This window comes from Exophiala viscosa (assembly GCF_022695815.1).
Source record: "Exophiala viscosa unplaced genomic scaffold EDD37scaffold_6, whole genome shotgun sequence".
Classification (NCBI taxonomy): Eukaryota; Fungi; Ascomycota; class Eurotiomycetes; order Chaetothyriales; family Herpotrichiellaceae; genus Exophiala; species Exophiala viscosa.
In genome coordinates this window covers 146,715-165,228 of record NW_026944358.1, presented here as the reverse complement: position 1 = coordinate 165,228, position 18,514 = coordinate 146,715, and the positions used below count along the sequence as shown (strand labels likewise).

The window sequence follows — 18,514 nt, the reverse complement described above, 5'->3', positions numbered from 1 at the left end:
GCGAGCTCCGTTGGGATTCAGGAGTCTTTCCTTCTCCAACGCTCGACTCGCTGTCCTTCCGATACCTAGATAGATAGCTAGGCATACATTCCACTGTGCATTGTCCTTCCTCGCATTCCTGACAGTATCTCTTTTAGATACTATTAAATATCGAAATGTAGGAGCGAGATAGTAGTCTATATTGAATAATATAGTTAATTAATATTATGTAATCTCTCTCGAGATAATATAGGTAGTATATCAGGTAGAGAAGGGTAGTCAAGAAGTATTGAAAGGGATTAGGCATAGAATTTCAGTGGGTCGTCGAAGCTAGTATCTTGCGAGCGGTATATACATATTTTAGCTTAATCCTCGGTTCTTATATCTCGTGGCTAGGACGAAATGTATCTCCCGTATTGTATACTTCGATGTGCGCTTGGATGTGGTGGACGTAGGTGTGTGACGATGTGACACGAATAGACTACTTACCAGGCTCAGACGTGCACACAGATCCAAGTCGCAGGTAAAGACCTTGGTAGCGCTACTTGCATGGCTGGTATCCATTAATGACCAATAAGGACAGCCTTCAAGGGCTCTAAAGGAGTGTAAGGACGGGCTACATTCCCTATGTACTTAGTGTGCGTGCTAGAATCCTTGGTACACTACTAATGCACTTGAAGCGCTCTTGGTACACCACCAAAGCCCACATTGGCAGACCTGTTGAGGTCTGAATCCTGTTTCTGAGACCACGCCCCTTGGCAGGATGAAGCCGCCTGGCATCTGGGCACCGCTCTAACTCACCACACATCGTCCCACGGTACTCGATGAACTGCTATTCTAATATTGGTCTTCTCGCTAGCGTTCCCCGACTCACTTGACCTCGATATGGCTAGCGGGCTCCTCTTGAGCCTCTGTTCGCTTCACCAAAATGATGCTTCCCCTCGATCCAGGCACAATTTCCGGGTGAAGAATCATGCTTTCCCGTCGGCCATATGTCTTGCGAGCTTGAACCATATTCAGAGACTTCTTGACGGCACTGTCTCCACCATCCAGGAAGACCAGGTCGACCTCTTCGAGAGTCAGTTGTGCAGTTTCAGGATAGAAGAAATAGACCACTGGGATAAAGGCCAGGTTGGTGACGGTGAAGATTAGATAGGCTTTCCATTGTAAGTGTTCGATGATGGTCGGGGTGATTTCCACGACCACAAAGTTCCATAGCCAGTTGCTCGAGATGCCGATGGCTCCTCCCTTGGCACGAGCGTGGAGTGGCAGGATTTCAGGCCCGTAGCACCATGGAATGCAGTTGAGAGACATACCAAATGCCAGCATATAGGAGAAAAAAAACGCCACGGCGGCGGAAGAAGTCGCATGCTCGTTCGCATGGCCATTGAAGCTGAGAAGCACAGCAATCAACAGCATAGATATACCGAGCCCGCCGAAACCCCACATCAAAGGTCTTCGGCGACCGTATCGGTCGATAAAAAAGGTCGGAAACAAGGAGCCGATCATGAATGTGAGGTTGATGCATCCACCCAGCACTAGAGATAGCTGGCGACTCAATCCAACATTGACCTGAAGGACAGTGCTGATGAAGTACACAACGATGTTGATCCCAGTCCACTGCTGCATGAATTGAATTCCGTACGCAAGAAGCACTCGTCGTCCAGTCTTCACCTTGTCGGCTTTGAAAATGTTTCTCCACTTGTATTGGCCGTGTTCAGTTTCCATGGCGATGACTTCCAAGACATCTTGCTGTGCCTGGACAATCATTGGGTCATCAGGTGACTTTTCATATACTTCGCATAGGATCCGAAGGGCCTCTTCGTTTCGACCGAGTTTGTAGCAGTACCGAGGACTTTCTGGAAGGCCAAACACGAGCACTACAACCACCTATATGAACGTTTTGGGAGATGATCCGGGCCACAAGGTTATACGTACTTACGAGCGCGAACGTAATCTGAAATCCCACGGGCAGTTGCCAGGGTTTTCTTTACCGACATATGCCATTCCGTAATTGAAGAAATAGGCGACGACGATTCCAAAGGCCACGAAAAAGACCTCGGAGCAGAGTAGGCGACCTCTTTTGCTGGCTTCACAGAGCTCTGCTTGGTACATTGGGACTGTCGAGGTTTCGATGCCTGTAAATCTATGCTTTAGCAAGGGGCCAGTCAAAAAGAAATCCGTCCACGACATACCAGTTCCAATTCCCGTGATGTATCTTCCAATCATCATGTGGGGTGTACTCTTCGCGCTGGTCTGTAGCGCAGCACCTACCTTCACCGAGATTCAGAACAATATTAGCTGAGTTGTAGCCAGGATACTCACAATGATCCAAGCCATTGCAAAAGTGTTCATTGCTGACGACGCCGCCAAACACACCTTGGTCGTAGCCTGGAGGACGGACGGTGAGTATTCGCCTTGACTTGCAACAAGTCCATCAGAACTCACCGAAAAGGATAAAAGCCATGTCGCAAGCCACGGAGATGGCCAGCCGAAGACTGTGTCCAGTCCCAAACATCTTGTAAGACGGCATGTTTGTGATTGCTGCAGAGTCGAGTGCTGTTATAGACTACAGGATTGATTCGCTGAGCTGCAAGTCATGGTCTTATATATCAAGTGTGAGAACGTGGGTGCCCCGTAATCTCCAGAGAAACCGTTGATCGGAAAACGTTTTACATACATCACCCACAGCTACTTGAGAAGGAAGCGGTGGGTAAGCGAATGGGCTGGGGAAGTATACCTGGACTACTCCGTACAATTGAACAGAGCGGGTTAACTGGGGATCCCGCAGATCAACCGCAGTCGACCTCCTTGAAGGCGCTCTGAGTCCCCCAGTAGTGCTCGGAAAATAGCTTCCGTACGTTGTACCTCCTAATTAGGCTGGTCAGCTGCGCGGATACGTAAAGTTATGACGACCGTCACCCCTGAAGGTAGAGCCGTGAAGAAATGGCCCATGGCTGGCGATATCTCGGGCTGGTTGAGAGATGCAGTCGCGGCCGACACAGCTTCTTGTCAAAGATTAGGAGGCCTGATAAGTATGAAAAGATCTCTATCACGCTACCTAGGTTGCTGGGGATCGTACGCTGCACCTTATACCTAGATATAAGGGTGTTGGTGTCACCCTTCACTTCAGAAGCGATACGTATACGGGTTCGGCAGATTAACCGAGGCTGCGCACCACAACTACGCGCCTGGGGCTGCACTCTTTTCCATATAATCTCATACAGTAATTCTATCAATGATACGCACCTTGAGGTCGTGATAGTTGGAAATGCCAAGGTGTACTACCTCTGAGTCAATTATGACTAAAGAGATATTAGCGAATTGACGGACCAATCTTTGAATTTTTTAATGTTGCTAATGCTCAATTACATGTCGTGTTTTGCGCCTGTAGTCCTAAAATGGCAAAGAGCTTCCATCCCAGGCCAGGAATTGTCCAGAGCTGGTCTGCCTTGAAGCTTCGTCTATTCGAGCTAATAGCCCACTGACACTATCGTCGATGGGAACTGCAGCTGCGTTGACTCCGCCTTGTATCTCCGCATATTTACCCATATCAGTCTTGACATAGCCAGGGTGCAGCGATAAGCAAGTAATCCCGGGATGTTCGAAATGAAGCCGGCGCACAGCATAGTTGAGGGCTGCCTTCGACATCCCGTACGCGATTGCCTTCTCGGCGTAATGCTCCATGCCGCCGATTTTCAATGTTTGAAATGTACTAGAAACGCGGATATATCCTGCTCGTGCTTAAACGAGAATAATGCTCTTGTTCTCCCACTCAACGAAATCATCATCCACGACTTCCAGCCAGCCTATTCTGCGGTAGATTTCTCCCTTATTGTCAACCTGAGATAGAATTAGAGCACCACTCACCTTGGAATAACGTGTTTCGTTTCCAACGGTCGAATGTCGGAGATGATCTTCCCATTTCATCCATTGGAGGCACCTAATAGTTCCGCCCTCTTCAGGAAGTGCGTCCGCAAGCGTATCCAGCACTGCAACATCTGTGGTCGTCTTATGCAAGTCCTGGTCTTGTTGGGCTTTGAGTGGCTGGAATGTGCACCGAGTAGGATGATACACCAGCTCATATGACAATGGAATCTTGGTTCTGATCTTCCTAACACGTAATTCTCCTAGACGGCCGCGAACTTGAAGTAATTGTGTATCGACCGAAACGCTTGGAACGGACACTAAGTCGATTTTGACCAGTTCTTCGCACTCCCAACCATGGCGTCCAGGCTTGAAGTGCACCTTCTGGTTTATTGATGCCCATGACCATGATGGCGTGTTGGGTAACCGATCTGCTTGCGGGTCGACAGCAATATCATTTCCCAATAAAGAAAAATCCGCAACCCAAGCGAGTTCTTGCACCAAATTGTGCCTCCAGACACCCATCATAAACTCCTGCCTGGTAAGTATTGAGAGTTCAACCCCTAATCCCGTGACAGCTGGCAGTTTGTCCGTCACCACCGTAAGCGCTTTCTGAGAAAACTCCTCCAAAACGTTGGTCCAGACCTTCTGTTCATACCTGCTGTTGCGCTTATATCCCGCAACGCTCTCGGCTAGTTCATGCAGTATTGGAAACGTCCTGTTGGAGTACAGCACCCTTGCCTCATATTCGGAGGCCTTTGACTCGCTGCATTCCCAAAAGAGACCATCTTCGGTCCAGAACAGCGTCCGTGATGCGAGCATACGTTCTTGCAAGACCCATCCACGCTTAGCAAGTTCCGAGTGCTCCACTGCGATGTTCCAGTTTGGTAGGGTAGCTTCCAGCATCACAGGATTGTCTGGCCCACGTGCTCTATTCTCGTCGAAGAGGGAGTAATTTTGGACTGGCCAACGGGATTTTTGACTCCGGTGAAAACATCCCACACTGCTATCCTTCGCACCACTTGCTGCGATTGTGAATAGCGAGTGCCTATATACCTTTCCCATAGTGGGAAATTCGCGTTGCCAGTCTTCATTCACCCCTTCCTTGACCTGTATAATGCAAAGTGCATCAATCCACAAATACCTTATACGCAAGGCACGAGTGATTTCAATAGCATCTTGTAGCGTTTGGGGCAATGATGCCGTGGAGAATCCATTCTGAAGTCTAGCTGCCAGGTTCTTTTCTGTGGTACAAGCTGCGTTCTTTGCTTCACCCCAACAGTAGCTGAGGGTGGCATACTCAATCTTTCTGCTCTTTGGGAGATCTTCGGAAAGGACTAGCTGTATTGCCTGCTCCCCAGGCTGGCCAACATCCAAGAGTCTTGTTGGAAGGAAAACAGGAACATCTTTAGCTTGAGGACCACAATTCTTGTGATCGGTGGTACAAGTCGTAAGCCACTTACGGGACAAGAACAGCTGCCGATCGACGCCAAGATTTTCTCCTAGGATCCGCTGCTGACTTAACGACCTGTCCTTCACGTGATTGTTATGGGCCTGGAAATGGGAAGGCCCTGGCCGTCGTCCAAGAAAAAACTGCCACAACCTGTTTTCTATCTTCGTGCGATCTTCAAGTACTTTCCGATCAAATAGGAAGAGGTTGACGTTTATATCGTTGTGGATATCCTGAAGATCCTCGCTATTGAAACTATAAGTTTCATAGTCACTTGAGTAGTAGCTGAATTCGCGGCGGATATACTTGCACAAATCACAAGAGGTGTCTGCACAATTTGACAACTCCGCAAAGTTCTTGTGAATGACAATATGGCCTTCTTGTAAGGGCTTCGGGTCGAAAAGGCGATTCCTGAAGCCTTGACATCCTTTACAGATGGTCATCGCTGGATCTTTATGATAGCCTAAGCAATTCTGTGTATCGTCCACGGAGTGTGAACGACTAATATTGGCCTCAAAGCAGTACTAAACTGTGGTCGTGAATCTTGTGTCATCAATAAGTTGTTTGAAATGGGAATGTCAATTATCATTGAGGGAAAAGGTGTGGTTGGCTTTGGCGAGTAATTTTGAATCCTCCATGCTTGGTGCTTCGCCCACAGCGTCTAGCGCCAGCGCGTCAATAGGACCATCAAGTCAGCCTGAAGGCAAGAGTCAGCCCCGAATTCAGCCCCAAAGTCAGCCTTGAAGTCAGGGAGCGCCCCAACACCACCACCAACCTCAGATCCCGTCCCGACGCCTGTACTAGCGCCCAAACCTGCCCTGGAGTACCATCCCAAAAACCGGTAGCGAATGCGGGTTACGAATGTTTGATCTCGAAGGCTATTCTGCGCAGTGCGGGGCATAGGCGCTTTCTAGCTGCGGGTCTCTGGCGAATAGCAGGATTTGGTCTTACGAAGCACCTTCACAGTGTCAAAGCCACGAGCTTTGCCATTAAACAACATTGCTGCTGTTGCCGTAGACTTCGCTGGGTAGTGGCCTGAGTCCGATCTGCCTTACACATGATGGTTGCTGATCAACCATATCACTTTCACATACTGCCGGCAATGCCTCGCACAGATCGTATGCTCAGCCGCAGCTGAGAATTCTCGATGCCTTCCAGGTGATGCAACTTGGCATTAGAGTTTCCCAATGAATCCGGCACACATTCCGGTTCCTCCCAGCGACTGAATGAAAGATGGTCGATAGAGCTGTGCGGCTGACCATACGAATGCCGCAGAAGAATGTCCAGGGAATCCTGACCGCGACATGCGGCTTGAAAGTCTGTCTAACCCAGTTCAGCCCATGGATAAATTCCTAGCCACGAAATGCCCTGTAACTCGCAATGGTTGTCACCTCGTCACGCGTTACATACTTAGTCAGCCAAATATACTCAGAACCAATGGAATTACGGAAACCGTCTTTGAGCTCCGGGACCTAACCATTCGTATGGTTGATGTTGGAGGACCAAGATCAGCGCATAAGAAGTGGGATCCTAGCGCTAACCAAATGGGAGAGGCTTTGGTGCTTTTTGACTCACTGGTAAATGGGACGTGGTTCAAGGACAAGCCTATCATCCTGTTCCTTAACAAGATTGGTCTCTTCCGGAAGAAGTTGTGTAGGAGTGATTGTAGGCTATGGGCTGGAGCCTCCAGCCCGACTATTTGTCCGAGGTGGCTTCGAGGCGACCGGTCTAGGCCCTTCCCATGAGTGGAACGCCACCAATGAAGGTCCGGTCGAGCTGGGTGCCCAGTAGGAACAAGAAATTCGTATTGCAACTCGTATAAGTGGGGTCCGGAGTCCGGACTCTATTAAACTAACAAGCTGTTCAGCCTCACGCTACCCACTATTTCGGGGTTGATGGTTACACTAGTCTCAATACGTGCGAGAGGCTTAATATTCACTCGGCCTACTCGTATTAATTATTGTGTTCTAGCCGAATCTAGATCCGATAGACCTTGGTGTCCGATAGTGCGAGTTTCTGGGATCGAGCTGCAACTTAGTAGTTTCGCTGCCATGCAAGAAATCGTAGCGCTTCCCGCGCGTAGTTCGTGTGAAAGGACATTATAGGTAGCCCATATAGCATCGCTACAACCCTTCTTAGTTCCTTTAAATTCTCTTTTGGCTGCACAAGGCCGCATTTTGTACTAAACAGATAGTAATTAAAAGCTACCCAGATCAAGAATGAGTGTTATGAATCTGTCGTTCCTTTGCTTGCTGGTCTTTCCTCTACTGTCTTCGTCGTAAACAGTGGTTTTCACGACTGAAAGCGATGGGTCTGAATCTAGCTCCACTATCTACGACGCTACGGCAACGATCTCGTCTGGACCCTTAAGCTCATCATACCTAGGCAGCACACTCTATAGGTCATAAGCGCGTGTACGAGGTTGGATAGTATGATGATGTAGAAGATTGGCCGTTGGTGATATAGGACTGCTGTTCTAGCTGAAGGAACGGTGTGAGGGATGACGTCGGAGGTGTCACTGCTGAGGTAATCCTTTCTGCCGCATGACTGACGGAAGGGGCAGGGGTTGGACTTTGAGCGACGACGTTACCATGCGCATCGATTGCCACGGTTTTCCGTTCTCGTAGAAGCCAGATGGAAAGACCGGGAATTGTGAACATAATGCCGGCGAATATGAGGAGGCTAACCTTTAAGCCATACTCTTATAGAAAGGCTTGGGCAAGAAAAGTTAAGGCAAATCCGAACAGGTCAGTTGCGCCGAACATAAGGCCGTAGGCCAATCCTCGCCCCCCCAGGAACCATGTATTCACGATCAAAAGAACGGGAATATCGATAATGAATAGGCCGACGTCATATGAAAATCCTTGTGTCGCGGCTAAGGAGGCGAACGATGTGCAAAACGCGGCTGCCACGAAGCCGCCGATGCTTAGCATTCAACCAAAGACTGCATAATACCACGGCCTGACAGTTTCATACCTCTGGCAGAGGTATGACGGCGGACGTGTGGCACCTTACCATAGAGCGTAGGTACAAATAGAATGCTGTCGGATGGTATAATGTCAGCGTTAATGATATGGTTCGCATTTAGCACAACACTTCTCTAGATACACATTTTTACGTCGGGAGACTGTGCGTCTGAGGACAAATGTTGCTTGACAGGTGTCGCAATAACCTGGATGTTGCACATCCGCTATTGCCTGCTCATAGCGCCTTTGATCTTCGCACACCGTTTCCTTCAAGAGATCAACACAGAAGGAACTAGTTCCAGCCAGAGCCCCATGAAACTCTATTTGTCGTAGCCAGTACTAAATTTCTGAGTAGACTTTGGAGAGAACGATATCTCGTAGGCCCCGATCACTGTCCGGTGTGGAAAAATAGATCTCCTCCACGACTGGAAATAGACGTGTTTAACATCGACCTTCTCGAGAGCCCTTTGAAACTTTTCCCGGGCTAGAATCATGAGTGCCTTCATTGCATACTTTTCTGCTAGTGCGTACACCTGACAGTGCAGTCTTAATTCGTCGAAGACTCGATTTTCAACTTCAGCGGTCTGGTTAGCGCCTGCTAGATGACTAACTATATCACTCGCCTACGTATCTCCTGTCTCTGAGTCGAGAGGAAGCGCAATCTCTTCAATAAGAGTTCGATGATCCCTAACCTCGGGGTCGGTATTGGCTTGTTGATTAGTTCTTCCGCTATGCTTTGTCCATCGAGTCTAAATATTACCTCCGGCTCGTAGACCAGAGTATATAAGTAGCGGATCATACAGTCCACAGCGTCTAGATAGTCACTCAACAATTCAATCATCTAAGACTATCCTTCCTATATTAACAACTATCAAGATCTTTCCTCCGGTTGGAAGTATGGCCTCGGCTTACCTTGAAAGGTGACAAACACATGCGGGACAAAACATCTGATTGGCAACAGATAATAGCGCGGTGAACTTCATAGTGTTTCGCTTGCGTGCGTATAGTGAGGTCCGTGAAATCTCCCGACTCGAAGATTCTGCACTCATTAATGACTAGCTATCTACTATTATATGTCACTTCCCTCGAAAGACCCTTCAAAAGCTCGTGCGTACACTACGTTTCGGCGTTCATCTTGATTATAAGATCAACCAGATATCGAAATGTAATCACAAATCTCGGTGTAGCCCTAATTAATACCCTTGTATCGTCGAAAGTCTCTAGGCACAGCGGTAAGCAACGATGGGCATTCAGCGACAAACATAAGCCATATGTTTGCACGAGCTGCTAAGGCATCTAGAAAACTATTGGCAGCCTCACTTGAGTCTGGTGGTCATCACTCGATCCACTTTGCCCAATAGCGATCGTCCACGATTTCTGACTGATGGGATAACAGGGGATACACATGAAAAGACAGAGACGAGAGAGATTAAGCGATGACAAGTCGAGCTAGAGCAGCATTTAGCCCCTAAGAAGAAAGAGGCAAAGCGAAAGCAAGTCAAAGTGTAGTGGCGGGAGGTGCAGGACAAAAAGCAAGTGAGGGGGGATCCTGTCAGTGTTTCCACGATCATCAATACTGTATGGAAGCAGAGACATGTGTGAAAACAATAAGAGCACGTGAAGCTTTATGGGATACCAGATTGAGTAAAGTTGAGTTAGCTCGATGGACTAATCACCTCTGGTGTGACCTCTATAACCTTGCAGCTCATCCAGACCACAAGATACGGTGGTGCCGGGTCAGGTCTACTTTCCTGGCTGGTACCAAGTGGAATCACCAGGACCCCTGCAGGTCGAACAATCAAACTTGGACGCCGGTGTCCCACGCCGATACCTACCAGGTTCCGGGCCAAGGTGACGCGGTGCACCGGGTAGACTCTGGTCAGGTCCAGAAATGAAAAGCGTTGCCTCCATGCGGCAACACCGAATCCGGCAAATTCTTAGTAGCCGTGCATGATGCACAGATACGGAAGATCCGGCCGACGTTCTTGACTTGGGTCCTCGATCCACTTGCTTGAGGCAGAAGTTTGGGGACGCCTGTAAGCGCAAACTTTCTTGTCAATACGATGTTTCTTTAGACGTACTGCGGTACAAAGGCTTCTCTAAACCTTATTGCGACATTATCCTAACGATGGATTAACGACCCTTCGCCGGAACATGACGTGATCCACGATTTGTCTATGGTAGTGTCCTGGCAAGCGAAACACGGCGTGATAAGGCAGATCCTATCGTGGAGGACTTCTAGCATAACAACGCCAACATCAACTTTCTTGGCTACTTTGGACATGGAGTCGTGTGTACGTCACGTTTCTTGCCGCAACATCCAATTTTTCAGCCCGTATTGATCATGATCGATCAGCGCATAAGCTTCCCAAAATTGACAGTCCGCCTCTGCCCTTTGCGACCACCAGCTTTTGAAGTTTGGGCAAACAAGGCGACAGCGACTGTCTGCCAAAGCTTTGCGCCTCAGTCGATCGGTCTTGATATGGGGATACATCCAGGGATACACTCTGTTTGACCAGGTACCATCTCGATACAGCTGGTTGAAGGCCCGTCGTCCTTTGCGCAGGGCAATCTCATGAGCCGCACGATCGAACTCCTCGAGAGAGCCCGCGCAACGGGTACTAAGGAGCTTGTCGATAGAGTCGAACTCGCGCGTAACGCGATAGCCTATTTTGGAGCCCAGAAGGAACATATATATTTGTCTGGTGGTCAGGCAGGATGGAGACATTCCGAGTTTGGTCAGAGATGTCGCCAGCTTTTGAGTTGGGAAATCGTCGAATGGACTGAAACATCTCCCGCGAATACTATCTACCGAGCTATACCTGCCGTCTTTGTGCAAAAAAGGCAAGCAACGGAAGATACCGCTTCTTTCGAGGGATGGCCATGTCCATTCAGCAATGACAGCCGCACTTGGAATTTGTTCCCAAATTAATACCTCCGTCTCATATTTCGGGTCGTAGTCAAGGCCACATGCTTCCCGCAGATCGTTGCATTTTACAAAGCTGCCCTCGATAAGCCGCCAAGAGTCGATTACCAGGATGCTCACACCTCTGTTTGCAGCGCAGACTTTACGGCCGGCTAGAGCGAATGCTCGCAAGAGGTCGGGTGTGGTGGATATGAACGGAGTGGCAACAGTATTGTGCAACTTTGAGTGGTCGTCCAAGAACACAGTCATCTTTTGTCGCCCGATATTGGTAAGTGAGGTGCTGGGAAAGATTCTCGCAACCGATGCCCGATCACCTTCAGGGTGTGGACTTTGTGAGTCAATGACTCGAAAGAACATCCTTCTCTCGAAAACATTTATGGGATACTCCCGATGCCACTTGTAGTTCTGGCACCCCTGATCAGTCTACGGTTCACAAACTCCCATAATGAGAAGCGGCGTACAGATTCAGTGAAAGTTTCAAGGCCATCACTGTCTTCGCTTGACGTCTCATCTTTGACTTCGTGACAGGCGTCATCCACGATCGCGTCAGTTCGAAAGCCTTCGTCAGATTCGAGAGTAAAGGCTTCGAAAAGTCGACCCAGCTCGTCGGTCACGTCGGAGAACATCACTGAGAAGGTACCGGGATGATCGCACACTTGTGAAGGGTCAGCGCCTCTATCATAGATAAAGCTCCAGAAGCGCACTTTCGAGATTATTGCTGAGATATCGAGGTTGAAGAACTCTACGGATGCATGAGCCGCAATTACGACGAAAAAGAACAGCTGTAGCATCAAAGTTCCGATTAAGTGCCACGTAGTACTCTGGCGCTTAGGGGACGGCCGGCAGACCTTTTGAAAATGACAGTCGGCTCAGGCAGACTCAAAGTCTTGGCATATGGTGAACCGCATTCCCTCCGTCTATCTTATTTCTTCGTTCGAATCTCGATAGCCGCTGCAATGATTCACCTAAACCACTATTGATGCATCGCAAGATAGGTCCGACAATCATGAAAGGAAGCAATTACGACCTTGCTGCTTCATCCTTCGGACCACGACCACGTCGCCTCGCACCATCAGCCCGGGTCTCGCAGGTTCTTGCAGAACAGAATATCAAAGCCAAAGCGATAAGCGAAGGTGCGCTGCAAAGTGCGATGCCAACTCTGGAGCGGAGTCGAGAGAGTGCCGCGAAACGATTAATATACGACTAATCCCTAAAGCCGAGAGGGGTTTTAGAACTCCTTAAAATACTAGTAGCGTATAAGATAGACTAGTTCTAAGTATGATTAGAGAGTTATTATCTTTTCGATAAGCCTATATAATTAATAATAAACTAACTTTCTTAATACTATACGAATACTACCCTTACTATATATACTATCCTTATTATCGTCCCTATAGCTAAGTTACTAACTATCGCAAAATACGTCGCCTAGTACCCGGCTAATTATTACTATACTTATTACCTATATAGATACTCGTGTTTAGATCGGTTAATCGACGTATTAGAGGTATTCTATTTTCATTAGCTATTGCTATATCTATATATTATACTAATATATAGTTCAGTAGCGAAGTTAAAAGGGCTATTTCGAAGGAATTCTATATTATACTTTTCTTTTTCGTAACTACCTTAAATCGTCCTAGCGTAGATATTTATATTCCTAACCTAGTTTCCATGATAACGTCCTCTATACTAAACATAGAGTATAATAAACGATAAAGGGACGACGTAATCGACCGCTTCCAAAAGTCAAAGAGTACCAGCCATAGAAGCCAGGCTAAAAGAAAGCGATGAAGAAAGGACCGGCGTAGACGACCTATTGTCGCTAGTGTAGCGATAAGAGTACGGTATTTATCCTTATTCTTCTTACGCTAGGGCTTTTCCTCGATAATAATAACATATATAGCTCGCGCCAGGTTAATAAGTCCAATCCCCATTGGGATCAGTTGACCGGGACCGGTGAGACCCCTTATCCCTACAACATCGTCGATGTGATTCAAATTGAGGGTGAACTCGATTTGTACCATGGAGAATAGGAGTCAAAATACGGGGAATCAGGGGAATGCATGCCAAACGCCCACTATTCCCCAGAATTCGATTTCGCACCTTGGGCGCTTCAGTATCGCAGGTCCCAGGTCCCGACATAGCCCCGCAGTCGTCTAGCCATCCCCATGAAATACCCGGCCAAGAGTAGCCTCGGTATAAAATTGCTTGGAGGCCCCGTGGGACATCCCCGGCGCCACTTTGCAGGCACCAATCAAATGGGTACCGAGAAAGACGATACGAGTCGGTCAAACTCTTCTCTCTGAGCATCTCGGGCCACGATTTTTGGGCCATTGCTTGGAATCTCGGTGCAGGACGGCCATACTGTCCAACAAAGCAATTAATACTATCATCAGCCTACAATTCCATCGCATGTAGCTGGCACAGCAGGCATGTCGTCTCCCCGATGACTTGGAATTCCTCGGTTTGTCAGTAGGGACAGCTCACAAAGGTAGGTGACTTGTCACCAACTCAGTACTAGCAACGATATCAAACGCTACTGCACATTCGAGTCTGCAGAACCACTGGCTAAAGCAGTCGGACGGTTTGCAACCTGGTCAAGCTTGGCTAGATGTCCCAGATGTCCCACAAGTCACAGCATACCATGACCGAAGCGTCCCATCACTTCCCCGGAGTCACGCTAGACTCCAGGACCCCGCACACCATGTAGCGCCTGTGCACTCATGGCTTGCTATAGCCGACCTATCAACACCCAGTAGCATGGCAACGCGGTAACGTCGGACGGGGTCTCGATCTTCTACAAATCCCAGACACCACCCGCATTATCAGGAGATCTCAAAAGAGCCTTGCGTTACACACGTCGCCAGTGTCCCCCAACCGAAATCATGGCCTCCAATACCAATCCAGATGCAGTGACCGCAGACACTGCTCGATCCTACGAACTGGAAAAAGTGCACACAGCCGACGGAAAGACCGACTCAATGGTCGATGAACAGCACATGGAGAAAGTCGATACCAACGAGGGAAATCTGGTCTACAACGATGTCGATGAAGAACCCGAACTTCACGCCCGTACCTACATAGCCCTTCTTTCCATGTTCGCCCTCAACCTCGTCCAAGTATTTGCGCTACAATCACCACCCGCAGTCGTAAGTGACCAGCTTCCCCGCGACGTCGTCTCCTACTAAGAACTTCCAGCTATCGTACATTGGAAAGAGCCTCAACAATACAGAGGCAGATACATGGGTCCCCAATTCGTTGTCCCTTGTCCAAGCAGTGCTCGGCCCAGTCATCTCCGGCGCCTCAGATACCTTTCAAGCCAGAAAGACCATTCTCGTCGGGTCATCCCTCATCTCCCTCATTGGAGCTGCCATCGCCCCAGGCTCCGGCAATATCTACAGATTGATTGCCGCCCAGACACTTATCGGTGTCGGATTTGCTGCCGTCCCTCTCGCCTACGCCGTGCCGAGTGAGATCTTGCCCAGAAAATGGAGACCGAGTACGTCTTTTCCGTCGACTGAGTCAAGTCTCCAGTGCTGACCTGTAGACAGTGGCTCAAGCCTGCATGAACATCGCAGCAGCTATAGGCGCGATCAGCGGTCCCTTGGTCATCGGCGCACTCGTCAAAGGCAACGAGAAAGATGGCTGGCGCAAGTTCTACGTAAGCATCATCCCACGGGCTCATCAGCACACTGACCGACTCGCGCACAGTGGATTCAAATGGGTCTCTGGGGCCTCACAGCACTAGGAATCTTCGTCGGCTACCGTCCGCCCAAACGCCACACCCGTCTCGACCATCTCTCCTTCTGGCAGAAGCTCACACACCTCGACCTACCAGGCTGCGGCTTATTGACGGTCGGTCTAACACTCTTCCTGACCGGGCTCAACCTGGGCGGCGGCCTATTTAGCTGGGTCAACGTACGCACGCTAGTAACCCTAATCCTGGGCATCGTAATCCTCATCGCTTTCGGTGTATACGAATGGAAAGGCACACGAACAGGCATTCTCCACCACGATCTGTTCAAAGGAGGCGCCGCCCAAGGCCGCACATTCGCCATTTGCGTCGGCCTCATCTTCATCGAAGGCATCATGCTTTTCTCCTATATCGTCTTTTTCCCCGTCATGTAAGAGAACCCCACCCCTAGCCCAACCCAAACATCCCTCGAACCATACTAACGAGCCCAAAAAGGACGAACGCGCTCTTCACCAGCGACCCATTCAAGACCGTCGCACGCTCCCAGCCGTATTGGATCGCCGGCCTCATATCAACGGTGATTTGGGGCTACTCGGCAACACGCTTCCGCACGATCCGCGAGCCCCTGTTCCTAGGCTACCTGTTCTTCACAGCCGGTATCATAGGATGGTGCACGATCCAACCAGGCGACGACTTCAGCCAGCTTGCATTCGCCGCCGTCGCCGGTTTCGGTTTCGGAGCACCCCTGATCCTCATCATAAGTGGCGTCCAGCTCTCCACGCCGCATCGCTTGATCGCAACAGCGACCGCAGTCACGACGTCTTCCCGCGCTGTCGCCGCGACGGTATTCACGGCGATCTTCTCTGCTGCTTTGAATACGAAGCTCGACACGAACCTGCCTAATGACATTGGCAAGGCTGCGCTCAAAGCAGGACTACCAACGACCTCGCTCAAAGCGTTCATCACGGCTTTGGCTGGTGGAGATACCGCTGCTCTGCCTACAATTCCCGGCGTGACTCCCGCGATCATCGGCGCCGGGGTGGTGGCGTTGAAGCAGGCTTTTGCCGATTCTATCCGGGTAGTGTACATTATTGCTGCGCCATTTGGAGCATTGGCGTGCATTATGTGCTTGTTCCTGGGTGATTTGCGGAAGACGATGAATTACCAGGTCGATGCTCCTGTTGAAGACCTTCATGCTAAGCACCATCATGAGCAGACTGCTGAGAGGGTAGCATGATATGTCATTAACGCCGAGAAGAATTTGAAATGTTTGATAGCTGCGTTGTTGAATGATGTAGTCATATATCTCGCAACATTATCACTGTTCTTGAAATATGAGATATGGTGCCACTGTGGGAACAGGCCTTGCTACGCGCCGTGAACTAATGTTGATGCGAATGCTAAACAGGAGCTGGGGCACTTTGCCTTCCTTCGAGATGTTTTCCACCGAAACCCAATATCCTGATCCGGTTTGACCATGCGTGAGCCTTGTGACCGTAGTTGGGCTCTCGGAATTGCAAGCTCGATCCCCACCTCGAACTCCGAGTCTTGATGAAAGACGTCGATGTTGACCGACTAGCACAGCCCGTGATGAAATCATGACACTCGGTCCAGCTGGTGGTCGTGTATATGATGAAATTACCAAAGCCATGCAAGGGTATACATGCCGCCGACGCAAGATATAGGCCGTATATTTGGTGATTTGGGTTGATAAAGCTGTTGTACACACGGTTGACACTGATCGGGATCTGGGAGGGGGTCAGAGAATAGCCACGGACGTTGTCATGGTCATAGATGTGGATATGACCTACCCAAGTGATGAACAATACAACAGTGCAAAGAAACGCAAATTTGGCGTATTTCCAATGGATCTTGTCGAATCTGGAAGCAGTCCTGTTGCGCGTCCGACTCTGTTTGGAGGTCTCTCGATTCAATATTGGAGACTGTGGTGCCGTCTGGGGCTCGACGGTGGAAGTATCGAGCTTCTCATGTGAGTGGATTGGTCCAAGTGGTTCGAGACCTTTCAGATCTGGCTGCGCCTTTGTCGTGCTTTGACCAATATTGGGCGAAGGACCCGAGTCACTAGTCGTCGTACGTGACATGAATGATCGTGCGAAGGTGGAGAAGTGGCGTTCGCGAGTCGGGCTGGTCGGACGGTCCTCATCCGCTGAATTGAGTTGGGACGACTGTGCGCTCTTGAGCTTCTTGCGAACCCGGAGAACCCGTTTGCCGCTCAGGGCGAACAGAAAGATTGAGATGAATATCATGGTCCATATAGGCACATAGAACTCGACCAGTCGAAGGATGTTTGATTCCTTCGCTATCCAACACCATAAAGTTGCATCTCCGTACACTGTCCGTCCATCCGGTCTCCAGCACAGAAACACCAAGGCTGGAATGAATGGAGCCACAAATGCAAACCCGATGCCATAAAAGTCGATCTTTTTCAGCTCATGAGCGTTGCGTTTGGTTCGGACTGTGAGCAGAACGTTGAACGCTAAAACCATGACCTGGAGTACAGATGAGCCATGTGCAGATGTTATCAACGGGGGGGTGCATACCAGTATTGGATCAGTCATGACAAACCAGGTAATGAACATGCCTTGCGTCTGGCACCATGCTGAATTCCGTCCGGCATTGATGGGGTGCCTTCCCCAGCTGTACGCCAGACACCCGAATATATTCGATATCGCTATCGAGAATGCTAGTCGATTGACGGGTTTTCGAAGTGGTGGATAGCTAACGAAGCTGATGATGGTGAACGAAGCACCTGTGAGGGACAGACATGCTGACGTTCTGGCTACAACGTCCAGAGATCGAAGCTGTGAAGGGGTGAATGATTTGTGATATTCGGTCATTGTAACTCAGCATTGTCAATGAGGTGCTTGTGGCAGGGCATCCGAGGCCGTCAATGGTGTGGGTTGTCGCGAGTAAAGGGCGTTTGAGTAGGCATTTGCTCGCCTATGCGCACGAGGCGCTACTGCCGTGCGAAATAGCCTCAGCACAGGGTTGCTGATGTCGCTTTGAAGGGAAGTTAAGCCTTGAATGAATGAAAACGCCGAAGGGAAGGGAGGGGAAAGTGCTTCCAGATGATGCTCATGATTTCAACTTGGCATGGGCAGGAATGGAAAATGTCGGACAACGTCTAGCCAATTGACAATGAAGGAGTCATTGCCCAGGTCTTCAGGGTCTGATGCTAGCGATGCTAACAGCTCCTCCCGTTCCCGCCATGATTGGGCGCTCTGCTTGTGTAAGATCGGGTTCTCGTAATCGCGTAGTCAGTGGCTGCATGCAGGATTGGTCGTTGTACAAGGGATAGTTTTCGAAGGGAGGCAGATGCAGCAAGGGGTCAATGTCACCATTTTGAGCCTCGAGAAGTCGTAAGCAGGTTTCTTCGCCCTATCGGAAGCACATACGGAGTGTGCTTCAAGACTGTGGGAGGACGTCCATACAGTAAGCTACCTCTGCGGCTAGGGAAGAAAGACAATTCTGGGTTCGCAAATCATAGCCTGGGTTTAAGCAGGGGTGTGTATAGGGGCATCCAGGACAGGGAATAATTCATAGGCGCTCGGGGAGGGCCTTACGCGCCAAAGAGTTCAGACAAAATTTGCTACTCCATGCGGTACGTG

The 18,514-nt window shown here is 49.4% G+C and overlaps 6 protein-coding genes across 6 annotated transcripts; 2 read left to right on the top strand and 4 right to left on the bottom strand.

Moving 5' to 3' along the window:
• Window positions 1–681: 681 nt before the first annotated feature.
• Window positions 682–2,759, bottom strand: EDD37DRAFT_686984 (putative MFS sugar transporter). The gene is given in 6 exon segments (XM_062819924.1): window positions 682–897; window positions 934–1,859; window positions 1,932–2,117; window positions 2,175–2,253; window positions 2,273–2,370; window positions 2,428–2,759. The coding sequence occupies 6 exon segments, from the start codon at window positions 2,510–2,512 to the stop codon at window positions 850–852; spliced, it is 1,422 nt and encodes a 473-aa protein (XP_062669318.1). The 5' UTR covers window positions 2,513–2,759; the 3' UTR covers window positions 682–849.
• Window positions 2,760–3,516: 757 nt separating this feature from the next.
• On the bottom strand, window positions 3,517–6,055 carry EDD37DRAFT_681651 (heterokaryon incompatibility protein-domain-containing protein). Its single transcript, XM_062819761.1, has one exon. The coding sequence runs from the start codon at window positions 5,737–5,739 to the stop codon at window positions 3,724–3,726; it is 2,016 nt and encodes a 671-aa protein (XP_062669317.1). The 5' UTR covers window positions 5,740–6,055; the 3' UTR covers window positions 3,517–3,723.
• A 581-nt stretch (window positions 6,056–6,636) lies between these two features.
• On the top strand, window positions 6,637–7,041 carry EDD37DRAFT_565077 (uncharacterized protein; the record flags this gene model as incomplete). The annotated part of the gene is made up of 1 exon (XM_062814036.1): window positions 6,637–7,041. The coding sequence occupies one exon, from the start codon at window positions 6,637–6,639 to the stop codon at window positions 7,039–7,041; it is 405 nt and encodes a 134-aa protein (XP_062669316.1).
• A 3,085-nt stretch (window positions 7,042–10,126) lies between these two features.
• On the bottom strand, window positions 10,127–12,021 carry EDD37DRAFT_631633 (uncharacterized protein). Its single transcript, XM_062816666.1, has 3 exons — window positions 11,893–12,021; window positions 11,650–11,843; window positions 10,127–11,593 (listed from the first exon to the last, which is right to left on the bottom strand). Coding segments are annotated over exons 1-3 (1,227 nt in total). The 5' UTR covers window positions 11,894–12,021; the 3' UTR covers window positions 10,127–10,561.
• A 1,780-nt stretch (window positions 12,022–13,801) lies between these two features.
• EDD37DRAFT_421890 (major facilitator superfamily domain-containing protein) lies at window positions 13,802–16,179 on the top strand. The gene is made up of 5 exons (XM_062812587.1): window positions 13,802–14,340; window positions 14,390–14,690; window positions 14,743–14,852; window positions 14,903–15,315; window positions 15,381–16,179. Exons 1-5 carry the CDS (start codon window positions 14,077–14,079, stop codon window positions 16,120–16,122), a joined length of 1,830 nt encoding a protein of 609 aa, XP_062669314.1. The 5' UTR covers window positions 13,802–14,076; the 3' UTR covers window positions 16,123–16,179.
• A 1-nt stretch (window position 16,180) lies between these two features.
• EDD37DRAFT_421824 (uncharacterized protein) lies at window positions 16,181–18,171 on the bottom strand. The gene is made up of 3 exons (XM_062812585.1): window positions 17,447–18,171; window positions 16,697–17,395; window positions 16,181–16,633 (listed from the first exon to the last, which is right to left on the bottom strand). Exons 1-3 carry the CDS (start codon window positions 17,741–17,743, stop codon window positions 16,286–16,288), a joined length of 1,344 nt encoding a protein of 447 aa, XP_062669313.1. The 5' UTR covers window positions 17,744–18,171; the 3' UTR covers window positions 16,181–16,285.
• Window positions 18,172–18,514: the final 343 nt, after the last annotated feature.

Bases quoted from the DNA above. Each gene is read 5' to 3' on its own strand.
- EDD37DRAFT_421824 (XM_062812585.1), bottom strand. From the start codon at position 17,743: ATGACCGAATATCACAAATCATTCACCCCTTCACAGCTTCGATCTCTG. The intron at 17,396-17,446 runs GTATGCACCCCC...TCTGTACTCCAG, and splicing joins TCATGACTGATCCAATACTG to GTCATGGTTTTAGCGTTCAA. The intron at 16,634-16,696 runs GTAGGTCATATC...ACCCCCTCCCAG, and splicing joins TTGTATTGTTCATCACTTGG to ATCCCGATCAGTGTCAACCG.
- EDD37DRAFT_421890 (XM_062812587.1), top strand. From the start codon at position 14,077: ATGGCCTCCAATACCAATCCAGATGCAGTGACCGCAGACACTGCTCGA. The intron at 14,341-14,389 runs GTAAGTGACCAG...AAGAACTTCCAG, and splicing joins TACAATCACCACCCGCAGTC to CTATCGTACATTGGAAAGAG. The intron at 14,691-14,742 runs GTACGTCTTTTC...ACCTGTAGACAG, and splicing joins GCCCAGAAAATGGAGACCGA to TGGCTCAAGCCTGCATGAAC.
- EDD37DRAFT_631633 (XM_062816666.1), bottom strand. The intron at 11,594-11,649 runs GTACGCCGCTTC...CAGGGGTGCCAG, and splicing joins TTGAAACTTTCACTGAATCT to AACTACAAGTGGCATCGGGA.
- EDD37DRAFT_686984 (XM_062819924.1), bottom strand. From the start codon at position 2,512: ATGCCGTCTTACAAGATGTTTGGGACTGGACACAGTCTTCGGCTGGCC. The intron at 2,371-2,427 runs GTGAGTTCTGAT...TCCGTCCTCCAG, and splicing joins CATGGCTTTTATCCTTTTCG to GCTACGACCAAGGTGTGTTT. The intron at 1,860-1,931 runs GTTCGCGCTCGT...AGGTGGTTGTAG, and splicing joins CCCGTGGGATTTCAGATTAC to TGCTCGTGTTTGGCCTTCCA.
- EDD37DRAFT_681651 (XM_062819761.1), bottom strand. From the start codon at position 5,739: ATGACCATCTGTAAAGGATGTCAAGGCTTCAGGAATCGCCTTTTCGAC.